The sequence below is a fragment of the Strigops habroptila genome, chromosome 4, assembly GCF_004027225.2.
Source record: "Strigops habroptila isolate Jane chromosome 4, bStrHab1.2.pri, whole genome shotgun sequence".
Classification (NCBI taxonomy): Eukaryota; Metazoa; Chordata; class Aves; order Psittaciformes; family Psittacidae; genus Strigops; species Strigops habroptila.
The window spans coordinates 83,881,024-83,903,621 of record NC_046358.1 but is presented as its reverse complement, the minus strand read 5'-3'; the positions used below and the strand labels follow the sequence as shown (position 1 = coordinate 83,903,621).

Below are 22,598 nucleotides of genomic sequence, written 5' to 3'. Positions count from 1 at the left end.
ATTGTGACAGAACTTTGGATCTCAAAATGAGTCCTGCCTAGAAGTCTTCCTTTGTCATGTTCATATCTCACTGTACAGCAGCCCCTTTCCTCCTGGTTTGTTGGACAAATGTGACAGCACCTGCCACAGCTGTCCTAAAAGCCATGACTGCCTTCAGGCACTATGAAATGCCATGTACTGCCCCCTTTCACAAAAGGACTGTGAAAGTTGAAGAGGCAGGAAAATAAAAGAGGAAGAAAAGGTGTTTCTTCTTTTCATTCCAGAGTTACTGCTACCGGATTCGCAAAGCCCTGGAGCCCTACAAACCACAGTGGTGCAAGACTCATGAAGACTGGTCCCTCTACGTGTTTTCCCCACAGAATCGGTAAGAAATCCAGGGAAATGCCAACCCACCAGGTTTTTGTGGTAATGGAATGCTACATTTCTAGCCAGCCTTCCCTTGAGAAAATCCATCTCTGATGCAGCAGCGCTGAGAGGTTTAGAAATCCAATTCCTGTTTTTTAGGTAACTTTTTGTGTTATTTGTGGGTAGAATTGTTGCATGGTTCACTCCATGCCTGTCTAAGAAGAAGGGTGGTTTAACCAGCATTAATAATAGCTGTTATTACATCTTGTTCACTGCACTGACAATAATGGCTGTAGCTTGTGGAGTGCTCACTACCTGGGCTGATGCTGGTGGCACAGCTACTAAAGCCGTTTGAGGATGTGCCATTCAGGTGGGAGTCTCTTACTGACCCAAACATCTAAAAGATATGTTGCTCCCCTTTCTGTAGGTTCCGAGTGATGTGCCAGAAGGTCATTGCCCACAAAATGTTTGATCATGTGGTGCTGGTCTTTATATTTCTTAACTGCATCACTATAGCACTGGAGCGACCAGACATAGACCCACACAGCACGGTGAGTACCTAAATTCCTCCTTGATCCAGCATCCAGATCTTAGTCTTGTGTAGGCAAGACCCTGCAACATGAAAGATGTTTGTTGTTTTCTAACCTCTTTAAATAACTTGCTTCTTTTTGTTGCTCTGTGTGTTACAGGAGAGGATATTCCTAAGTGTTTCTAATTACATCTTCACTGCAATCTTTGTGGCTGAAATGATGGTTAAGGTAATTGCATCTTCATAGCGAGGCCTGGCAAAAACCAGAACATGACATAGTTATGATCTGGCTGAAGATTTAAATGTCTCTCTTCTCCTGGCTGTAGGTGGTAGCTCTTGGCTTTTTCTCTGGGGAGAACACCTATCTGCAGAGCAGCTGGAATGTCCTGGATGGAGTCCTGGTCTTTGTATCTATCATTGACATTATTGTCTCCATGGCATCGGCAGGCGGAGCAAAGATCTTGGGTGTCCTTCGTGTGTTGAGACTTCTGAGGACCTTGAGACCTCTCAGGTACATTCACTGAGAGGGTGCTGAGTTGCTTTGTGTTGAGAGACCACGGAGTTTGAAAAAACACATGATCTTGCTTAATAACACAAAAAGCTGACCACAGTTATGGGTAGAAGCATCTTTTGGGGAGCTCTGAACTAATAATACTGTTTGGAAACAGCGAAATGAGTTATACTTCATCTTCTCCAGCATGGAAAAGAGCGGATGGAGTTTGCAGTGAGAGGTGTTATCATACTCAGGCAGTCGGTGCTGTGAATGCCTCCTCCATGCTGCATTTTTATCACCATTTTACAAATCAGTGTGACTCCTTGTTATTCAAGTCATTCCCAAGCAAAGAGGTCATGTTGGCTGGGAGAGAATTTACAGCTGAACAGGTACTGACAATAAGTTGATGAGCTCCAGCATCTCTACCTGCTCTCCCATTACAGCAGAACAATTTAGCTCTCAACAAGCTGGAGGAAGGGGAGATGCTTTCAGTAGGTGAGAAAAGGAATAAGGAGAATTGGTATTTTGTTTACTATTGTGCAGTAACAAAGAGTGTTAATGCTTGGGGGATTTTTATCAGCTCATGGCTCCTGTTCTGTTTTTGTCCTGCTTGGCAAGAAATGCAAGCCTTTTTCATTAAATTTCAGGGGAAATAAGACAGACACCTCCAGAGACAGGCTTGCTTATGAGAGTAATAGGAAAAGCCAGTTTTGTTTGGGCCCATGACTACAAGAACAACAGCTATTTGTCTGCTGTTCCATATTTCCTTAGTGACAAGTAACTTCATGAGTGTTTGTCTCCTCTCTTGCTCCCATGCTCTGTTCTTCTGGTGGCATCGGGGCCTCCTTGCAGTGCTGGCTCACCAGGAGCCACCCTGGGCAAGCCTTGGCCTGGCAGCACCTCAAGGCACCTAACACACAGAACTAGGAACAGAAATCAGGCCATGGGCAATAAGTAAGCCTAAGGGGAAAAAAGGGAATTGGTCTTTGAGAATAAGTAGGCCACATCCTATTAATAGAGAGGAATTCATCACCTCTCATGATGGCTTCACTTAACACAGCCTCTTCTAGGATTACTCCAGGGACTATTTCTAACACTTTGTAGGTGCAGTTCAGACTGTCACATCATTTGCTGCCAAACAAGACCCTATTGAAAAGCTTTGCCCCTGCAGCATACAACTCTCCTCTTTCCCCTGTGTCTGGCAGGCATGAAGCATCGTTAGATGTGCAAGCTTAGGCTACCTGCAAGGACTTATATCCTCTACAGGCCCCTCTTAAAAACAGCTTTGATGTTCTTCAGTAAAAACACCCCTTCCCAGAACTTGCTTGGGCTGGTTGCACTTACATGTGCTAACACATTTCTCAGACACCCATGGGAGAGCCACTCTCCAGGCACTCATACAGGAAAGCAAAACACTTGTTCTCCATAATACCCAAAACCTGCTCCAGGCTGTGCTCTCACAGCAAGCTGCTCTTTAATGGGATGACCCTTTGCCTGTGGAGCTGTTGATCACAAGTTGCTGTTAGCCAAGAGGCAGTGCAGGAACTAATTAGGAAACAAACTGAAATGACTTTGAGAAGTTGTCCTGAGGCCCAGACCAGCAGGGCAGGAGAGCACTTATGGCTGTAGAAAGAGGACAAGACGTGCTCTCTAGTACCACTATGAAGCTGTTTAACACATGTTGTGTTAGGAAGCAGGCTCCTGCCTGGTGTGTGCCCCTCTGCTTGGATCAGGGAGACCTCAGAGAGGATCAGCTCTCTGGACTGAGGTATAAATAGCCCTATAGTGGGATCCTTTGTGGTATTCTGCCTATAGAGAGTATTCTCCCCTCACTGTTACTCATAAGCAATTGCCCAGCACTCTGCTGACAGGGTGTCTTACACTTCTTTGATTCCATTCGATGTGACTGTGAATGTTCTGGTTGTCCAGATAAGTCACTGATCATCTCTGAATGCTGCCTGCAGGCAGAGGAGGGTTGTGTTAGCTTTACTGCAGCCCAAGCAGAGGAGGAAAAACAACCATATTAAAACCTTTATTGTTTTGCTATTTTTTCCAGAGTCATCAGCAGAGCCCCAGGTCTGAAGCTGGTGGTAGAAACCTTGATCTCCTCCTTGAGGCCTATTGGGAATATTGTCCTCATCTGCTGTGCTTTCTTCATTATCTTTGGGATTTTAGGGGTCCAGGTAGAGTATTTCCCTCCCCACAGCCATCTCTAAGTGACTGCTGCAAAAGAGAAGCTGTTTTTCTCACCACCTGGGGTTAAGGTGGAAGTACTGAGCTTAAATATCTCCAAAGGGAGATTTCAGTTAGGTGTTAGGAAAGAAGAGCCAGGCCCTAGAAGAAATGCTCTGGGATGGGGTTGTCATCTGCTCACTGGAGGCTTCCTAGAATTAGAAGAGCAGCCCTCCCTGATGAACAACACAGCACCAGCTAAGCCTGTCTGAGGGTAGGGGTGGGAAAACACACGTTCCCAAGATCCCTCCTAGCTCTGTGTGCTAAGATGTATAGAAGATTGTCATCCTTCCAACAAGACAGCATCCTTCCTTCTGTGTCTGAGGCAATACACAACAATATGTCAGGGTCTGAAGTTTCACCAGAGGTGTTTTCCTGCCTTGTGTGTTAAGACAGGAATCTGAGCTGGAAGGGAAGGAAAGGAATTTGAACTTGACAAACAACTGCTAAGGGAAATGAAAGATAAATCGGGGGATAGACTTTTCAAAGCCTCTTTTTTGCTTTTTTTTTTTTTTTGTTTTGGTGCTTCTCAAATACAGCTTTTTAAAGGCAAGTTCTACTACTGTGATGGGCCTGATGTGAAAAACATCACTACAAAGACTGACTGCACCAACGCTCGCTACAGATGGGTTCGGCGGAAGTACAACTTTGACAATTTGGGACAGGTAAAGCCTTCACTGCAGGGATTTTCTGTACCAGTTTTTAATGGATGAGCCCTTAAAATGTATTGCTTGAGGCAGGTGTGGAACCTTTGTCCATAGGAAGTTTCCAGGAACAGTGTAGGTATTCACCTATCAGAAGCAACCCTAACTGGGTAAAGTGGATCAGGTCACCTCTTGATCTCCTGCAGCCAGGCTTCCTAGGATTATACAGTTCCTTGGTTATAGGAGAGTGTTATCTTAAAGCTACTGCTTTTACATGCAGTCCCTCATGTCTGGACCTCAACTGTCACTTTTAGTCTCTTGACTTCTACCTATTATGTTTGCAATTGAAATAAAATAAGGTGTTATATACTGGCTGAAAAGCAAGACAGCCCAGAGGAAGAGCTGGGATATATTATTGCCTTTTAAAACCCCATGATACTGAGCCAGCCTGCAATACTGTTTTAATCATGCTCTGGTGGCCATGTGTCTAGGCATAAGTCAGCCTGTACGTGAGAGAAAAGGAGTGTTAACAGCTGTAGTTTACTCTCTTTTAAGCCAGGTATGGAAATAGGTAAAAGCAGCCACAATATGTTGCATTTTTCCAGCAGCTCCAGGCCAGATGATGTGTTCTGAGCTGTGCATTGGTTTTGCTGAGTGTTGTCTGTTGTATTTTCTGGCAACTAAAACGCAAGACCAAGCTTTTCTGTTTGTTTATTTTCATCTAGGCCCTCATGTCCTTGTTTGTCCTCTCCTCCAAAGACGGTTGGGTGAACATCATGTACGATGGTTTGGATGCTGTGGGTATTGACCAACAGGTAAATATACTGCAGAGACCAGCTGTGTTGCTCTCACAAGTCTCATGCTGGGGTGACTCTAGTGGTTTTGAAGTCCCAGGAAGGAGCAGAGCTATAGAAACTGACTGTGTATTGGGCTGCCAAGGTTTTCTGTTCTCTACTGAGTACCATGTACATAAACAAGCACTGATGGGGTTTTTAATTTGGATGATGGTACTTGAGGAGGGCCACATGTGCAATTGCGCTGCAGCTTCACAGAAAGCATGATGAATAACAGCAAGCTCACATGAAATGGGGAAAAAACAGAAATGCTATGAAATAGACATTAAGTTTGTGTATTATGTGGCATTTGCAAAGGGAAGTCAAGAGTCTTTGATGAGTGGTACCCAATTGTAGCTACAGTAACACTTTGTACCTAATTTTCTCCTGCTTCTGAAGATCTCTTAACAACTGAGAAACATTAACCATGAGCCCACATCTAAATAAAAATAAGCTGGAGCCTATCTTTAACTAAATTGATGTCGCAGGTGGGATGATGTACATCCACTGAGATTTATTTTAAGCTGTATGAAATAACTGCCAGTTCAATCCTGTAAGCCCACTTATGGAGGCTAGGGTGGGTTTTACAACAGAAGTAAAATTCTAGTCAGTGAGAAAGTGAATGAGAGGAAACTGTTTGGGGAAAAATCTCCTAACTCCTCTTAGCCCTCTCCTCCTCCCCGCAACAGTGTACTGTGCTGTCTTGTTGCTACAATACCCTGACTTACACACATCATGTCTATGCCACTTAGAATCATAGAATCACAGAATAGACAGGGTTAGAAAGGACCTTAAGATCATCTAGTTCCAACCCCCTGCCATGGGGAGGGATGCCTCACACTAGACTCTGTCCAACCTGGCCTTGAACAGTCAGAGATGGAGCATTTACCATTTCTTTGGGCAACCTTTTCCAGTGCCTCACCACTCTCAGAGTAAAGAACTTCTTCCTTGTATCTTCCCCTTGTTTCAGTTTGAACCCATTACCCCATTATCCTATCACTACAATCCCTGATGAAGAGTCCCTCTCCAGCATCCTTGTAGACCCCCTTCAGATACTGGAAGGCTGCTCTGAGGTCACCACGCAGCTTCTCTTCTCCAGGCTGAACTTCTCTCTTTGTTTTCTAATTCCCCACCTCACCAGCCCATCCAGAACCATAACCCTTGGATGCTTCTCTACTTCATCTCCTTCCTGCTCATCGTCAGCTTCTTCGTGCTCAACATGTTTGTGGGAGTGGTGGTGGAGAACTTCCACAAGTGCCGCCAGCACCAGGAGGCGGAGGAGGCCCGGCGGCGGGAGGAGAAGCGCCTCAGACGCCTGGAGAAAAAGCGCAGGAGTAAGGAGATGTACCTGTCTGGTCGGTAGATTGCATTACAAACCCAAATCTTTCTGAGCCCTGCCTGCTCCCAAAGCAAGACTTTCATTTCCCTTTGGTTTTGTTTCCATGGGATTCAAAACGCTGTTTTGTTTCGTTACCTCTTTAGTGCGGTACCTTAAGTCTTGGGTTGTCGACACCCTGGAATTGTCCTCTACAAGCCCTAAGTAAAGCATTACCTGTTTACCTGGCTGGGGAGGAAATCCTCCTCCAAGCAGAGCTCTCTGTCATGCTCTGCAAGGCAAAGGTGTCCCAAGCACCGAGCGGGAGCTTGCGGTGTGACTGAGGGATGCAGTGAGTAAACAGCTCAGTGCTTACTGTGTGCATGAAGGCCAGTCCCAAGGGTAGCCCAGTGGCTTAAAGTGCCGCTTGCATCTGAGGATGGTGGTGGTTTGATTTATTAGTTCTTTTCTTAGACAAAATAAGTGTGATGCTTTTTAGAGTCCTAGCGCATGGCCCCGCATGCCACAAACATGCTGCATGAGGGCATGAACAAACCCACAGCCCTGGGGAGAGGAATGGAGCCCCAGGATGGGGCTGTCCAGAAAATTCTTCTCTGGGAGATGTCCATTACAAGAGATGCTTGCCCCATCACAGGCTGGGGGAGCTGCTGGGACTCAGTTTGTCCTTGCACTCAGTCTACATGGAAATACTGGCCAAATGCAGGGCCATTACAGTGCAACAGAAGGCCTTTAGCTGAAATCTCCTCCTCAGGGGATCTAGTAGGGACCATCAAACCAGACCAGAAAAACACCTGAGCTTGTGCTCCGTGCTCCTTTCCTGACCCAAACCTTCCCAGGGGTTCTCATGTATTAATTCTCACCTCCACTGCTCCTTGGCAGGCTCTGCCAGGGACAAGCTGCCTATAGCATCTGGTGGGTATTCCCAGGGAAACTGCCAGGAAACCAGCCACACCGACTTCCCAGCCAGTTTTAGTGAGCAGGAATAGCCTGCATTAGATGCTGGCAAGCATTTTTAGAAGTAAGTGACAGAACATGGCTTGGCCACAGTGATGAAAGATGAGCTTAGTCAGGGATAAGGCTTGAATGCTTCTGGCCCTGCTTGCTGCAGGAGTCCTGTGGCTCTTTGCCTAGCACTGTGCTGCCCTGTGTGATCTCCTGTAAGGACCACTGTGACAAATGGCTGCTTGTTTCCCTAATATCAAGTGATAGGTATCCATTTTTAGCTGGGAAAACTGCAGGTAGATCAAATAGTCTTTTGCCTGGCTCTAAGGACATAGCAATCAGAGGGTTTGCTAGTAGAAACCCAACCCTCACAGCTTCTTTCCTGCTCTTGTGGTCCTCTTTATTAGAGCCATGGCACACCTCAGCATTCAATGTCTGCACCATGGTCTCCACAGGGCCTTAGTGACAGAGTGACCTGACACCACAGTGAAGGCCAAGCCCATTTCATCTTAGCTAGTTGTGAGGTAAGTAGCTGGGTTAGAATGAAATCTAGACCAAACCAGCCAGCTGCAAACTGACGTTGAGTCTCTTCAGAGATTTAGAAGAGTTCAAATGCAATTTCATTTCCCTTTTCCCATCTTGGTTTTTGAGTTTGAAGTTCCAGCTAGAATTAGAAGTGGAAATCCTGAAGGCAGCATTTCCAGCACAATAAAAAAAATCGGTTTCAGGCTCTCAAGAGTTCTCCTGCTTGTGCAGCATTTCTCCCACAATCTGCTGACCCAAGAAGACATTCAGATAAACTCAAAGCTTATATGCAGAAAAAAAGCTTATTTACAAAGAACAAGAAACATCTTTAGACAAAATAGACTGGGCATAGATAAGGAGGGATAGCTTCACCACAGCCAGTTGCTGTTCCTGATTAGTAAGTAAATCTTATTACAGCCTGTGCTTAGACACCAAGAAGAGCCAGTCCCTGTCAAAGTGATGAACACTGTTCCATTGCCCCTCTTTATTCAGCTATCTTGAAGGAGAGAGTCAAGGAGATACTTCAGGCCCAGGCATTGCACAGATGCAGGTTGTAACATTTCACTGCAGAGCACACAGGGAGGAGGACAGCTTTCTGGAAGGGGATCAAGTCCAATATAGCAACTAAACATTTGGCCATGTGTTGGGCTTCCAGGAGGTTACCTCAGATCGTCTGGCTCTGAGGTCTCCTGCGTACCTCTGTTCAGCATGGACAGCTTGGTGGCCAAATATTACCCGCGAACAAGGTGCAATCAAACGTCTGATACCCATTTTGGAAGGTTACTATTTGCATTTTAATTATTATTTAAATGGGAGAAGTTTTCACCTCCTGGATAAATTCAGAACATGATGGATTTGGTGAAAAAACATGGCAGACTCAGAAAGATGTGACATGTGGTTGGTGCCATCTGTGTGTGGCAGAGTCTCTGGGGGGGAGTGTCTGTGTACACATGCAGGCATGGGATGCTACACATGCTTTCCACGGGCCCCAGAGCTGTGTGTCTCACCCATATGGAGGAGCAGGTGAGAGGCCAATCCCCATGGGGCAGGATGGGCACAAGAGCCTACATTGAGAAGCCTAACAGAGAGCCCTGCTTTTGCTTCAGTTGCCATTTCTAGCAGTTGGCCTGAAGAGACCATAAAGGGGAAGAAGAATTAGGGCTGTTAACAAGAGTAAAATCCACCATAGCCAACTGATGTACCTGAGCAACACGTCTGGACTCGCTCTGTCTGCCTGGCATCTTGTCTTTGTGTCCTGCCTCCTGTCTGTAATGTCCTCTGTGTGTAGCAACCCTGTGTGTATTTCTGTGTATTGAGGTCTTTGGGCATCTTGTAGGTACCTACACACAGAGAAACACATCATTGAGACACAGCAGGCAGATGGGTTACATCTCAGCTTATCAGTACCTGGATGTTTTCATCTGAGCAGACCCTGGGTACAAATCCCAGGCTTTGCAGGCTGGGTCCAGGATTTGGACCCTGTGTGCAGAGCTATGAGCCTGGCAGAGGGATTGCTCCATGGAGGACACAGCCCTGCAGCAGGACACAGCTCCTTCATGTGCCTGTTTTGGGGGTACTTTCAGGAACCTGGCAGAAAGGTCCTTGTCAGCTCACAACTATTAGACACCACCTCAGACCTTTCCAATAAGTTGCTTGTTTCCCATATCAGGGCCACTGTCATGAAGGGACTGGCACAGGATGGCACCCCACAGCCCTTGTCTGCATGCCTTGACTCTCTCCTCTCCTGCAACAAGCAGCACTCGAAGCACCAGCAGCAGAGCTCATAGAATCATAGAATCAACTAGGTTGGAAAAGACTTTAAGATCAAGTCCAACCATTACCCCAAACATGGACCCAACATGTCAGCAGGGTGCTGGTTCCAGGAGAGCAGCCCAGCTTCAGAACCAGGCTACAATAAACTCAGCACTGAAAGAAGGCACTGGGCTTGCCAGTTAGCTCACATGAGAGAACAGGGCAGGGGGTTGGAATACACTGCAGAAATGCATTTGATGTGGTTTTCAAGGCAGAACTACACAGTGTACTATTAAATATGAAGGAAAAAATTCAAGATAAACTAGAGTATTTTTCTGACACAGTCACTACCTCCATCCACTCTATCTACTATGTGAATACGTGTAGTGTAATTTAACAGTCCTGCAGTTCCTAACCTTTTAATGAGGTTCTCAGAAGACACAGACCAAACCTAGTCTCCCCAGATTGAATTTTTGTATTAAAACCACATGGATCAGCTTCATCTGCTCTGTATTCAGGAGACAAGGCCAAATCCAACCCTCCTGTTTGTGCTGTGAAGCCCTGAGCAGAGCCCGATGTCAGGTCACACACAGGCGGTGCTCTGGGGCTCCAAAGGCTGTGAGCGGGGTCTGGGTGATGGTGTGTGCTGAAAGCAGTGCAGGCAATGCTGGAAATGCCTGGCCCAGCCTGGGGAGGCCCAAGCTGGGGAGCAGAGAGTGCTTTCCAGTAACGTCACCAAGTCACTGGTCTCTGGGAAGACCCCAAAATCAGAGAACTCAGAAAATAAATGCTTTTTCCTGATTTCTACTCTGTATGAGTGTGGTCACAGTTGTGTTTCTCTGAGGCATTTCCCAACACAGAACTGAGCATCTGGCATTCTAGAAGGAAGAGGCCAGTTTTGGTTTAAGACCCAGCAGAGATGCCTTTCACAGCACTGACTGCAAGTTGTCTTCTCTAGATGGGAGCAGTTGTGGGCAGCACCAGTGGTGTTTAAATGCCACAACCATGTCTGGATCTAGCAGAAATATTTGAGCTGTAACTAAAAGTTTGGGCATATCTGCCCAGTATTTCCAACTAGGGAATTATCAAACTATCTTGCTTATTTTTCCAGGCAGCCGCAGGTATAAAGCTACTCTGTGCCAAGCATGCATATAAACCCATTAGGGCTTTCTAATGTTTCACGCAGAGGAGAATAGTGGAGGAGCTGTAGCTAGCAATTGGAATGCCAACCTAAATGCTTTTAAGCTAAGAGACAGTGCTTCATTAATTTTCATGTCAGCAGAATCACCAGCAAAGTAGTTTAAATACTCTGCAGAAAGGTGAGGTTCAAGCATTAGCCAACACCTAGAAGTGGGGTTGAGAAAGGAAAAAGTGTGGTTTTCCTTTTGTGTTTGATGGTTTCTCCTTGCCCTCCTGCATTTCCACCAATTCAAACCATCAGCTGCAAGGATACTTGTCCATGTTTGATGTAAGTCTGCTAGTTGGCTGAGGGGAGCCTCATCCCAGAAGCTGTTCCCCTGGAAAAACCAGGCCCAGGTTGCATTTTGCCTGCAGTAATTAATGATGCGTTAGATCTCCCCTGTTTGCTATGCCTGCATCCCTATGGTCCAGTGTTCTCATACAGGTTCTCCTGCAGGCTTCACATCTCTGGCTGAGCAGGCTGTGCAGCAAACACTTAACACCCAAGCTGGGGAGAATAATGTAGTATATCCTCACTAAGAAGTAAAAATGTGTGTCTGAAATGAGAGGAAGCCAGAGCCACTCACTGTGCTGTTGACTGAAATGAAACTCCTGCTCCTAAAGGGACCAGGAATGAAAACTGACCCAGCAGAGATGAGGGCTTTGGAGCTCATCCTGCAGCCTCCCTCCTGCTCGGAGCAGGTCAGAGCTGCAGTGAAGCTGTGTGGCTGATCTCTCACTGCTTTCACCCTGCTGCAACCCCTCTGCTTCCATGGGCTTGTCCTGACCCAGCGTCAGCATCACCAAGAGCAGAAGCTGGCCTGTCCTTCCTGCACACCCCTGCTCACCACTGTTAGCCTCGCATGAGCAGCATCTCCTCTAATGGACATTGCATGGATTACTGCACTGAGCATGACTGTGTTGTTGCACGTGTTTCAAAGCGTTGTCAACTTTATCCCAGACTGTCCTTGTATGTGTCCTCCCCAGGAGAAGTTTCTTTTTCATCTGCTCACTTCAGGGGTGTAGTGCATCCTGAATGAGTAAGGTTAGACAGTAGTTAGAATCATAGAATAGTTAGGGTTGGAAAGGACCTTAAGATCATCGAGTTCCAACCCCCTGCCATGGGCAGGGACACCTCACACTAGACCATGTCACCCAAGGCTCCATCCAACCTGGTGTTGAACACTGCCGGGGTGGAGCATACACAACTTCCTTGGGCAACCCATTCTAGTGCCTCACCACCCTCACAGTAAAGAACTTCTTCCTTATATCTAACTTGAACTTCCCCTGTTTAAGTTTGAACCCATCACTCCTTGTCCTATCACTCCAGTCCCTGATGAAGAGTCTCCAGCATCCTTGTAGCCCCCTTCAGACACTGGAAGCTGCTCTGAGGTCTCCACGCAGCTTCTCTTCTCCAGGCTCAACAGCCCCAATGTTCTCAGCCTGTCTTCATACAGGAGCTGCTCCAGCCCCTGATCATCCTCATGGCCTCCTCTGGACTTGCTCCAGCAGCTCCGTGTCCTTCTTATGTTGAGGACACCAGAACTGTACACAATACTCCAAGTGAGGTCTCATGAGAGCAGAGACGAGACCCAGGATCACCTCCTTTGACCTGCAGTAGTTGCAGACACCTACAGCCTGTTTTCCTTCTGAGCTGCTAGCCGGCATATCCACACACCACACAGCACGGCTAATGTTGTTCTGAGCTCCATTAATCAACCATTTGTTGTTAATAAATAGTCTCTTAATATAACATTTGGCTATTTGGGGTATTCTGGGACCACCCAACAAGCTGATATTTTGCATTTCCAAGAAGACACTTCCAAACAAAAACCTAAGAAGTATGTTGTAATCCTGAACACACATGAAAGCACATTGTGCAGACTCAAATAAATATTATACTGCAATGTTTTTATTACTATTTTCTAAACACAGCAGAAGATCAGCTGAGCTCAGTAGCAAACACAGCTCTACCAGTCCAAGATGACCAGTAGGACTAAGGCACATGGCCCATGAAAGCAAGAGAAAAATGTATTCAAAACAACTGTATGTGCTTTCATCTTGTTTTTCCACACCCATTAGGAGAAAAAAAGCAGTCTAGGTGATCCTGGTCAGAAGGAAATGTTTTTCAAATGCCTGTGTCTCCACTCCACTTTTAACTACCAGAAAAAATAGGAGCTGAAAGAGACCAACAGATTCAGTTTCCCTTTATCCAATTTTAGGGGTTTGGACTTGAATCTGACATCAGTTGCACCACCAAAAGAATCCCCACATTTCAAAAGTCACTCTATCTGAAAGATATCAGCAAGATGAGAGGAGTATAAGATGTATTTCGGGGGGCACTGAGTACTTTCGAACTTATTTCCCTCCTGATTTCCAACTCTTTCCTGGCTCCTCATGCTGAATTTGCCAAAACATGAGCAAAACCCCCTCTCTCTGTTAAGAACAATCCTGCCCTGACTTAGTACGATCCAACATGTCTCTTCCTCTTCCAAACTCTACAGCAGTGCTGACTTTGGCCTTAAATACACTCTTTGAATATTTACATTTCTTAAGTTTGAGAAATACGTGCCTCCATCCAAGCACCCACAACCATCCTGTGGTCATGGTCTAAATTAAGAGAGACACATGCAGTAAATATAGCTCAGTCACAGGGCAGTGTCTAAACTCTCTCCTTGGAAGAGCCCCAGGCACTTGGTCATGTGCAGAAACCTCCCCATTTCAAAGAGAAGAAAGGAGAGTCCTGACCAGAGAGAGAGAGATAAAATTCATGTGGTCAAAGCCTGAGTGGTGTTTTAGATGCAACCATGCCCTTGGTTTTGTATTTCCAGAGGAGCTTGTGCTGGTGGTCTTCGTAGAAACAAGTGCTGAGCACCCCACTCCATTGCTGTTGATGTTCTCCTGTGTGCTATAACCCTCACACATGTGCCCTACTTTGCCACAGGCATTGCTGTGTCTTCTTTAGACCTTTAAAATATGCCAAAAACCTTCTGTAACAGAAGCTGAGCTCAGGGTATGTTCTCTTATGTGGAACATGCCTGACATCAGCGGGATGAAGAGAGATTAGACCTGCCCTGAGCCTTTCGTCTAAAGTGGAGTTGAAGCTTTGCTGGGTTTGAAGCTTTTCTCTTGGCTTTGGGTCTAATTTCCATCCTGCTTCTCACCTTTCTATATGTGACAAGAGTCCCATGAAGTAGAGAGGTTGTCCTCTAGCTTGGGACAGAGCAGTAAGGACAGAGAGTACTTGGGGGAGAAGAAGGACCTGGTTTTCAAAGCTGTGGAGCTCCATTCTACAGGCACAAGAGGTTTGGATCAGCTACTACAGTTCTCACTGCTAGGTGGAGTCACTTGGCCATTTCACATGGCTTGCTTGAATCAGTTCTGCCACAGGCTTTGCCCTGCATCAGGGTGTGTGTAAGACCTGACCTGCAGGCCACGTTGTGGTGGCAGGGCCTGTGTTCATTGTGTTGCCTTTCTTTCTCCTTTTCCTGCAGAAGCCCAACGCAGGCCTTACTACGCTGACTATTCCCCAGCGAGGAAGTACATCCACACCCTCTGCACCAGCCACTATCTCGACCTCTTCATCACCTTCATCATTGGGGTCAATGTCATCACTATGTCAATGGAGCACTACAACCAGCCGAAGGTAAGAGCCACGTATCAATGTGTTGACTGTGAAGCACAGCAGCAGGGGATAGCAGAGGACCTGGGGACCATACACTGTCCCCTTGAGACACCATTGAGCAGTGAGGTCTGCAGCAAGCCCTGCTTCCCTGGTACCATTCCCTGTTGGTTGAAAGCTTCAGCAGGCTCCAGACTCAGCATTACAACCCATCCAACTCTAGGCCAGCTTTACCATTTGGGAGTCACTTGCCTCAGCCAAAAACTTGATTTCACTGCTCTTGTGTAAAAAAACCCAGAGAATGATAGAGAGTGAACTAAACTTTTACTAGGAAAAGACCAGGCCAAATATTTCCTTTCCGATCCCAGACGTGACTGCTCCTCATACTGTAAAACAGTCAGAGTTTTGGACTATTCCACTAAGAGATATAAATTGCATGAAGTTAATGCATGCAGAGTAACGTTTCTTTTCCTCAATGAATTTAGAATAAACCATGAAGTACAACCCTTCTTTATGCATCATAAAAGAATTCTTTCCTAACAAAATCTATGGCATAAATTGTAGAGCCTGTCCATTTGCTGCATATATTAATGCTCCATTCCATTGTTCACAGAGCTCTAGGCTCAGGATTTACTTTTCTAGTAGCGCATGGTGTGCCAAGTAATCTGCAAATGCCTTCTGGATGCTAAAGCCAGAGGGGCACCAAGCCCCAGGGTAATGTGTGTGTGTTTTATACCAGCTGACTGTGTGCTGTTCTGCCCCAATAATTCCTTTGCATAACAGCCTTTGTTTCTCATATAAATATTATTTGTCCAGATTAGTTCTTACTTACACTTGGTTTATGTTCATGTAAAACAGCGTTGTAAATCTGAATGCAAACCATCACAGTTGACACAAGAATTAAGGCTCAGGCAGTGTGCTTCAGGTGAAATAGTAAATTGTCCCAAATTCTTTGAAGTTACTATTTCATTTTAGACTCTGGAACAAAGTAGGAATTGTAGTGCATTGAGAAATGTCAAGATCCAAAAAACTTTCAGCTCTCGTTCCCAAAATACCAGTGCATGGTCATCCCACATATCTGGGCTCAGCAAAGCACAGTCATCACACACACATGATGAGGAGAGCTTTCCTGTGACCTGAGGCTCTCTCTGTCAACAAAGCAGACGTTGCTTTGCAGACCCTTCTATTGCATTTCATTTCCAATTGTGTCTGGTTTGATGTTCATTGTTGTCATTTTCTTATTGTAAGAGACCTCTGCTACATTTAACTAAATTCCCCTTTCCTCCATCCTCTCCCCATATCCCCACGCAACCAAAGAGCTGTTTCACTCTGCAACTATCTATTTTAAGGTCCCAACAAGATTCTTTTGCTATTGTTGGCCTACAATTCCAATGAAATCCATTATAAACACTCATCATCTTACAGTATAAACACTGTGGATTCCTGACTTCCGAGGGCAGCTCTGTAGAGAATGTGAACATTGCACCAAATATGGCCATCCTCTGCCCAACTCTAGAGATGTAACATGGTTCAAGAAGGCAAGATTTAATCCATCTCCAACATTATATCTTTTTCTAAGCATTTTAAGCAGAGCCATTGTCCTAAGGATTGCCACGCTGGAATAAAGAAATGATCCATCAAGTCTTTCATTCTACCCAAGGCAAGACAGTCCAGAAGAAGTAAACTTTATTAGATGGGGAAAAGGTAGAATTTCTCTGTGACCCAGACCGAACAATTGGTGCACTGAAAATGGGGGTTTGATATCTCTTGACTAACATTAGTGCTTATGAGGTTTTTGTTTGCATCAGTGTCTAATCCTTTGGTGCAGTTTTGTAACTAAGCTCTGCAAGCTATTATGACTTTCCTTCTTATATCTCTGTATCTATGCCATCCTTGTGCCTGCCAGTACCCCCTCAGGGGATCTAGGAAAGGATAGGTTGGGCTGGTCTAACTGGTGTCTCTCTTTTCAGTCCCTGGATGAAGCCCTGAAGTACTGCAACTATGTGTTTACTATAGTCTTTGTGTTCGAGGCAGTTCTCAAGTTGGTGGCATTTGGGTTTCGAAGGTTCTTTAAGGACAGGTGAGAGTATTTGAAACTCCTTTGTGTTTGGGGTAGAGCTGTATTGACCCACTTTCAAAGCCAGATGCTGGGTAAATGTAGCATTACTGTGATAGTACTACATGCTGTGTGCAAGGAAGAGCAAAGGGCTGTCTCTCCATGGGTGCAAACTTTATAGTCTAAGCACTAAACATTCTAAGAACTGATGGTATTGCTTTGCAGAAGGAATTTGGGAAATCTTACAACATTCTAAATACATTCTTTCCTCCAGTATCTGCCTCTCCACCAGGTCTGACCAGCTCACCTTAGAGGTCAGAAACAACTTGTTGGCATCAATGCAATCCTGAAGAGTAGTTTTGCCAACCTAAGGTCACAAAGTCCCTCAGGACAAGTCTCCTCTGCAGTCCAAACCAGTCATTTGATAGCCTGCTGCCTTTGTAAAGCCTTTGGCAAAGACGGAGGTGGTTGTGTTCAGCCCTACTGCCTTCAAATTCCCATCTGCAAGGAACTATAGATTTTCTCCTGCCTCACATTTAGGCAGAAACAAATGTGTATGAAAGCACACGGTGGTCTGGTGGGGAGCAGGGTAAGATTGGACACTTTTCCACAGGATCAGCTTGTTTGCTTCCTTTATCCTGACCGAGTGGTTGAAAGCTGCAAGGAGCAATATTAATTACGAGGGTAATTGTGTAGTAAAGACACTCAGTTTCTTCACATCTTGCTGTCTTTCTTGTGCTGGTGTGGAAATCTCAATGAATACCTATAAATTAGTGGAGTAATTCAAAAGCCAGGTGACATAACATGGGAGCAGCTGTACTGTGTCACATCAAAGGTCCCTCTAGCCTAGTACCTTGTCCCTGAGAGTGGCTCCAAGTGAATAGTAAAGGCACAGTAGGGAGCAGAAGGTAAGCAGGGACACTTCCCAGTCACAGCCTACAGCAGCTTGTGGCTCAGAGCCTGGCTGCGTCAGCTGCAGTGAGTTGATTTTGTACCACATAGATGCTCCTGGACCCAGATGTGAGAGAAGAGAGGCATTTGGGATTTGCTTGTGCTTGTTATTAACAAATAATTCTCTACTCTTGGATCTCTGTCCATGTATGATCTTTGTCCTTCCTCTCTTTGTCATTTAGGTGGAATCAGCTGGATTTGGCCATAGTTCTGTTATCAATCGTGGGAATCACACTGGAGGAAATTGAGATGAATGCTGCACTACCCATCAACCCCACCATAATCCGCATCATGCGGGTGCTGAGAATAGCACGAGGTATGGCCTGCTCCATGGATCTCCAGCCATCCCTCAGACACCTCAGGAAATGGTTTGGCCATTTATTCTAGTCCTGCTGTTTCACTTTGACTTGAGAGCAGTTGGGTGATGAGGCTGCAAAATGTCAAATCATTGATAAGATGGTGGGGTTTTATGGGTGTTTCTAGTGGCACCTTAGATTGGTCTCTAATTCAGATCTGGGATCACAGACCTTTTATACTCATAGCAGACAAAAGCAGAAAGCAGAGAAGAAGGGAGGGTCAGAGCTCGAGATGATGCTCTTTACTGATCAAGTGTCTCCCCATCACTCTCCCATTTTCCTGCTAGGGCACAGTGGAGGTTTTGTGGCTTTTGTTCCATTTTACTGATGTCCTTAACATTAACTGGTGTGTGAAATAGTCAGGATGCTCAGATGTTCTGTGGGCCCTGCCAGGATGCAGTGAGCTTGCCATCTGTATGAATAGATACAAGAGAGATATAAACCCTCCCTACAAGATCTGAAGCTAGATTTCCTTTATGGATTTTGCTCCAAATATTCCCTAGCCCTGCTGACCAGGATTTGATTCTCTTCATAGTGCTGAAACTGCTCAAAATGGCCACTGGGATGCGAGCCCTCCTGGACACAGTGGTACAAGCACTTCCCCAGGTAAGCTCCCAGACTTTATCCATGCCCAGTTTGTTCCCCTTGACAGACTATGCCTTTTGGGTCTGGGGACATCTCTGTGACACCGTCTTTGGTGGGCACTAGAAGCCACCTGTGCCTTGGTTGCATGTTTCTGAGTGTTAAAAGCTTGAAGTGGGGTCTCAAATCACCATATCCTCATGAGCTGCAAGAGAAACAACGATGCTGCCAGTCTTCATAATATTTGATAGGATCCTTCAAGTGTTCAGTTCCTGGGACTGCTTTTTTATGGATACATTTATTTGGAAAAAGAAAGAAAAATACTTTTTGCTGACTTGCACTCCTCCCTCAAAAAGATCTGAAGCACATCAGAATTCCAAGAAGTTTAGGGTTCCTTTGTTTTTAAAATCTTATGCTATTTAAGCTGTGTTCTGCCAGTTTGTGGGTTTAATGATCTGTGTCCCAGTCGTTCAGTCTTTAGAGTCAGCTCAGCTGCCTACACATTCCAATTTCATATATCACCAGGATCCTGTATCCAGGTGATATATATTCCAGACATTACTGGAAACATTTACAGCCACACTTTACCCAGAAGTGAGTACTAAAAAGAGGTGCAAAGCCATCAAGAATGAGGCAGGGGAACTCTGCAGCCTTCTTCTCTGAGCTGGCAATTCAGAAACAGAACTTCTACGATGCACAAGGATGGTCAGACAAGTCCTTAGTTTTCAACCCCTCCAAAACATCCCACAGCTGAATCACTGGAAGGAGTTTATGAGTGGCCTCACTCTGTCCTGTCTAGAAGGCAGTGAAGTGTGTTCTGGGATGGACTAGGAGAGCCAGGCCTCCCCTCTCCCAGTCCCATAGGCAGAGGGAGGTGGCAGCACACCATGGTGGGCAATCACATCCTGATCAGCTTCAGCTGCCTGCAGAGGGGTCACATCTCAAAGGCAGGATGATAACACTGTGGCATGGCCAAAAGCAGACACCACATAGACATCTCTTCCAGAATAGGAGCGGCCATATGAGAATCAGTAGAACTAGTAAATGTAATTACCCAAGTATACCCCTATGAGTTAGTTGCTAAGTACAAAGAAGCCTGTGGTCTATTCAAAATGAGCTGGAAAACAAGGGGAATTTCTTTTTCTTGGAAAGACCCATTTACTTTTCATCACTGCCATAAAGATGTTTCTAATCTGAGACATTTGCTCTTTGTTATTCAGATTTCCTTCTCAGTGAAGGCTTTTGGCTGAGACTAAAGCATGGAATTTACCAGCCTGACCCCTGTTTTGGCATTTCAAGAAACCGTTTGATTTGTGTCTATTTCTTTTTCTTTCAAAACCATTGTGATTACAGAGCATATTTTCTCTTCTCTCCTTATTTTCTCTCCACCCCACACAATAGGGTGGCTACAGGCCAGCTTTTTTGTTTCCTTAGGGTGTTTCTGCAGCTTATATTCAATCCAAAATCTCTTGTAAAGGGGAATCCCCAGGGATATTCCAGGCAGATCTTGTGCAGATAAAAATGCCATTTTGTCCTCCAGTGAAATGCAGCAAATGAGAGGAGAAATTTGGGAAGACCTCTCTGACAACAATCACTCTTCGTAAAGCTGCAGCTTGCATTGAAAAGGCAGGGGCAGAGCTCCTACCCCCATTAAAACCACAGCTGGAAAATCCTCATTTGGATGTGTCTGCAAAGTGACAAGAAAAAATCCTTTTCTGTTTATTCATTAAGGTTTTCAGGGAAATTCTTTGTCTGGTGTGTGTAAAATGACCATCTATGGGCTTAGAATGACGAGGTATTGTCATTGCTCCACACTTTTTCTCTTCTGGGTGATTTTCATCAGCTTCCTATTTTATTCAGCAGCAAATGCAGCTTGAGTAATATTTAGAGAACCAGCTATCCCCACTCCGAACGAAGCAGGCTTTCAAGATCTGTTTCAAGTGTTTTCCTCTTCTTGATGAGCTCTGGCCCCATTAAGGCGTTATAACGAATTACACCACTCATATGCTTCAGCTGAATATTCTCTTGTTCATACATCTGGTGGCTGCACTGGTTTTGTAAGCAATGTCTGCTCTGTAAGACTCCTGTTTGATGGTAATCTTCTAGTCCTTTTCCCATCCTCTGCTTTCCAAAGTGCAATAGTAAAATGTGGAACTTTCCCAGCAAAAAAGATGTGGGTTCTTTTTCCTTCTTCTTTCTCACTTGGTCTGTGGATGGCACATCAGTTAAATGCAGGACTGTACCTTACACCTCCTAGAGAATCATAGAATCAACTAGGTTGGAAAAGACCTTTAAGATCATCAAGTCCAAGTCTCTGTCTTCAAAGCTTGGAACTCCCCCAGATGGACTCTCTGCTAAGAAAAATGTGAAGAACTCCTTGTTCTATCAGTGCCCAGAAATCAGTTTGCTCCTGTCCAGGAGTTTAACTCTTCCTGGTGCTGTAATTCCTGTGCTTATCTCAGCTTCAGCTCTTGAAGAGGTTTTCTGGCATTGTCTAACAGGAGCTGTGGGACAGAAACAAGTCTGCTTTTGCCAGATGCTGGAAACCCACAGTGATTGTGAAGCTCAGAGAACAAGAATAGAAATGTCTTACCAGCAAGTACTGCAGGTGAGGCAGGTTTTGGAAGAGAAGTATGTGCTGCACACTGGGAGGAAATGCAGAGATGCCCAAGAGATTTGAGTAACAAAGCAGAAATCAGTAGGTAAAGAAACCACCATTCTGCTGGATGTTAGCACTGGTGGATACACAGAAAGGGAGCTCATTCAGTTCAGCCTTGTGGTTGCACCAGTGAGATGACTTTATCATCCGAGGTTGTTGGTCTGGCCCTTTCCAGTACTGGAATTCACACAGATGACCTCTGTTTTCCAAGCAAATATGTCCATTTTCTCCTGGGTCCAGTGCATAAATTAGCCTGTGTTTTCCTGCTGCCAGGATTATTGCTTTGGCTGGAGAGTGCTGGAAGGAAGACGAGGAGGACTTATGTCCTTGGAAAGGATTGGCAGAGGCTTAGTTTTATGAGAAATTGCTCTTGACAGGTTTCCCAGATTGCTGTGTGCATTGCCTGCATGAACAACTGAAATGCCAAGGTGTGGGCCAGTGATGCAGAAATAATTGATGTCAGAGCAGAAGAGCCACAGGAGGAACTATAGTGTGCTTCAGGAGACACATCTTTCATCAATGCCTCTTCCAGAGCAAAAAAGGATCTAGAGGGATTTGGGTAGGATCACATAGCTGGAAGTGCAACAGAGGAGCAATAGTGCCCAGGTGGCTGGTGTCCTGTTGTACATGCTCAGTGCAACACCCTTGCATATCAAGCTAACACAACCTGGCACAGATCTGTCTGCAAACAGGGGCTCTTAGGGCCTAGGTCAGAGGTTGAGCTCTGCTGGGATATGGTGTTTAGCTACTGCAGTCTCACTTAGGAGGAGGCGAAAAATAGTAGCAGGGATGTCTGCAAAAGTAAGAGACAGCCTCCCCAGGCCATGCCAGGGCTGTGGGAGAAGAGTTTTGCTGGTTATGTGGGGAGGAAAATCACTTTTCTTGCCACATCAAGGTTATTCCAGGGTTTTTGCAATGGTAGATCACAGATCCAGCTACAATGCACTGAGGTGAAGGCTGATAGCTCCTCATATAGGCCATCCCTGCTCCTCTGGGTGGGATGGAGGACTCTGCCTCTCTCCCCATAGCATCCCTCTGTCCTAGGCACACAGACAGCAGCACATAACAGCCAGGATGCCAGACAGTAAAAGTTCAGGAGAAATCACAGATACTCACCAGTGTCTCCATCTTCTCTCGTGGCTTCTCTGGAGTACTTTAGGGCACCAAGAACATCTCCAAGATGTTCTTCATCTCTGTTTCAATTCCTACAAGCCACAGTCTCCCCTCGACCCTGGAGCCACAGCAAGTGATGGATAGTCCCTGGCTGCCAGAGAGAGGGGTTATCTGTAGTTTTCCCTGCCCAGCCAAAGGCACCAGCCCATGTCAGGGGTAATTTAATGGAAAAACAGAGCTTGGGCTGACCTGTTCAGTGTTGCTAGAGCAGAACCATTTCTCAGAGCCTGCTTGGGTGATTGGCTGCCAAAGTTGAGGTTGACGACCAGAGCTCGATCTCTGTCCCTGCTGGAGACCAGCACAGGCATCCCAGCCTCTGGCTGCTGGAGAAAAGTGCCTGGATGTGCTCCTGCCCCCTCCCGTTCCTCCCAGCAACATGATTCATGCAC

General features: G+C 45.7%; 1 protein-coding gene across 2 annotated transcripts in view; it reads left to right on the top strand.

Annotated features, from left to right (window-relative positions):
* Positions 1–22,598, top strand: part of CACNA1H (calcium voltage-gated channel subunit alpha1 H) — a 231,630-nt gene that overhangs the window by 194,468 nt on the left and 14,564 nt on the right. Inside the window, exons 18-29 of one of the 2 annotated variants that reach the window (XM_030483014.1) lie at positions 264–364; positions 773–896; positions 1,035–1,103; positions 1,201–1,385; positions 3,424–3,550; positions 4,139–4,264; positions 4,969–5,058; positions 6,218–6,410; positions 14,305–14,456; positions 16,403–16,512; positions 17,622–17,755; positions 18,331–18,401. In XM_030483014.1, the coding sequence (XP_030338874.1) occupies positions 264–364; positions 773–896; positions 1,035–1,103; positions 1,201–1,385; positions 3,424–3,550; positions 4,139–4,264; positions 4,969–5,058; positions 6,218–6,410; positions 14,305–14,456; positions 16,403–16,512; positions 17,622–17,755; positions 18,331–18,401 (1,482 nt within the window). Of the gene's footprint in view, positions 1–263; positions 365–772; positions 897–1,034; positions 1,104–1,200; positions 1,386–3,423; positions 3,551–4,138; positions 4,265–4,968; positions 5,059–6,217; positions 6,432–14,304; positions 14,457–16,402; positions 16,513–17,621; positions 17,756–18,330; positions 18,402–22,598 lie in introns of both variants that reach the window. The other variant, XM_030483013.1, reaches the window with a different exon arrangement.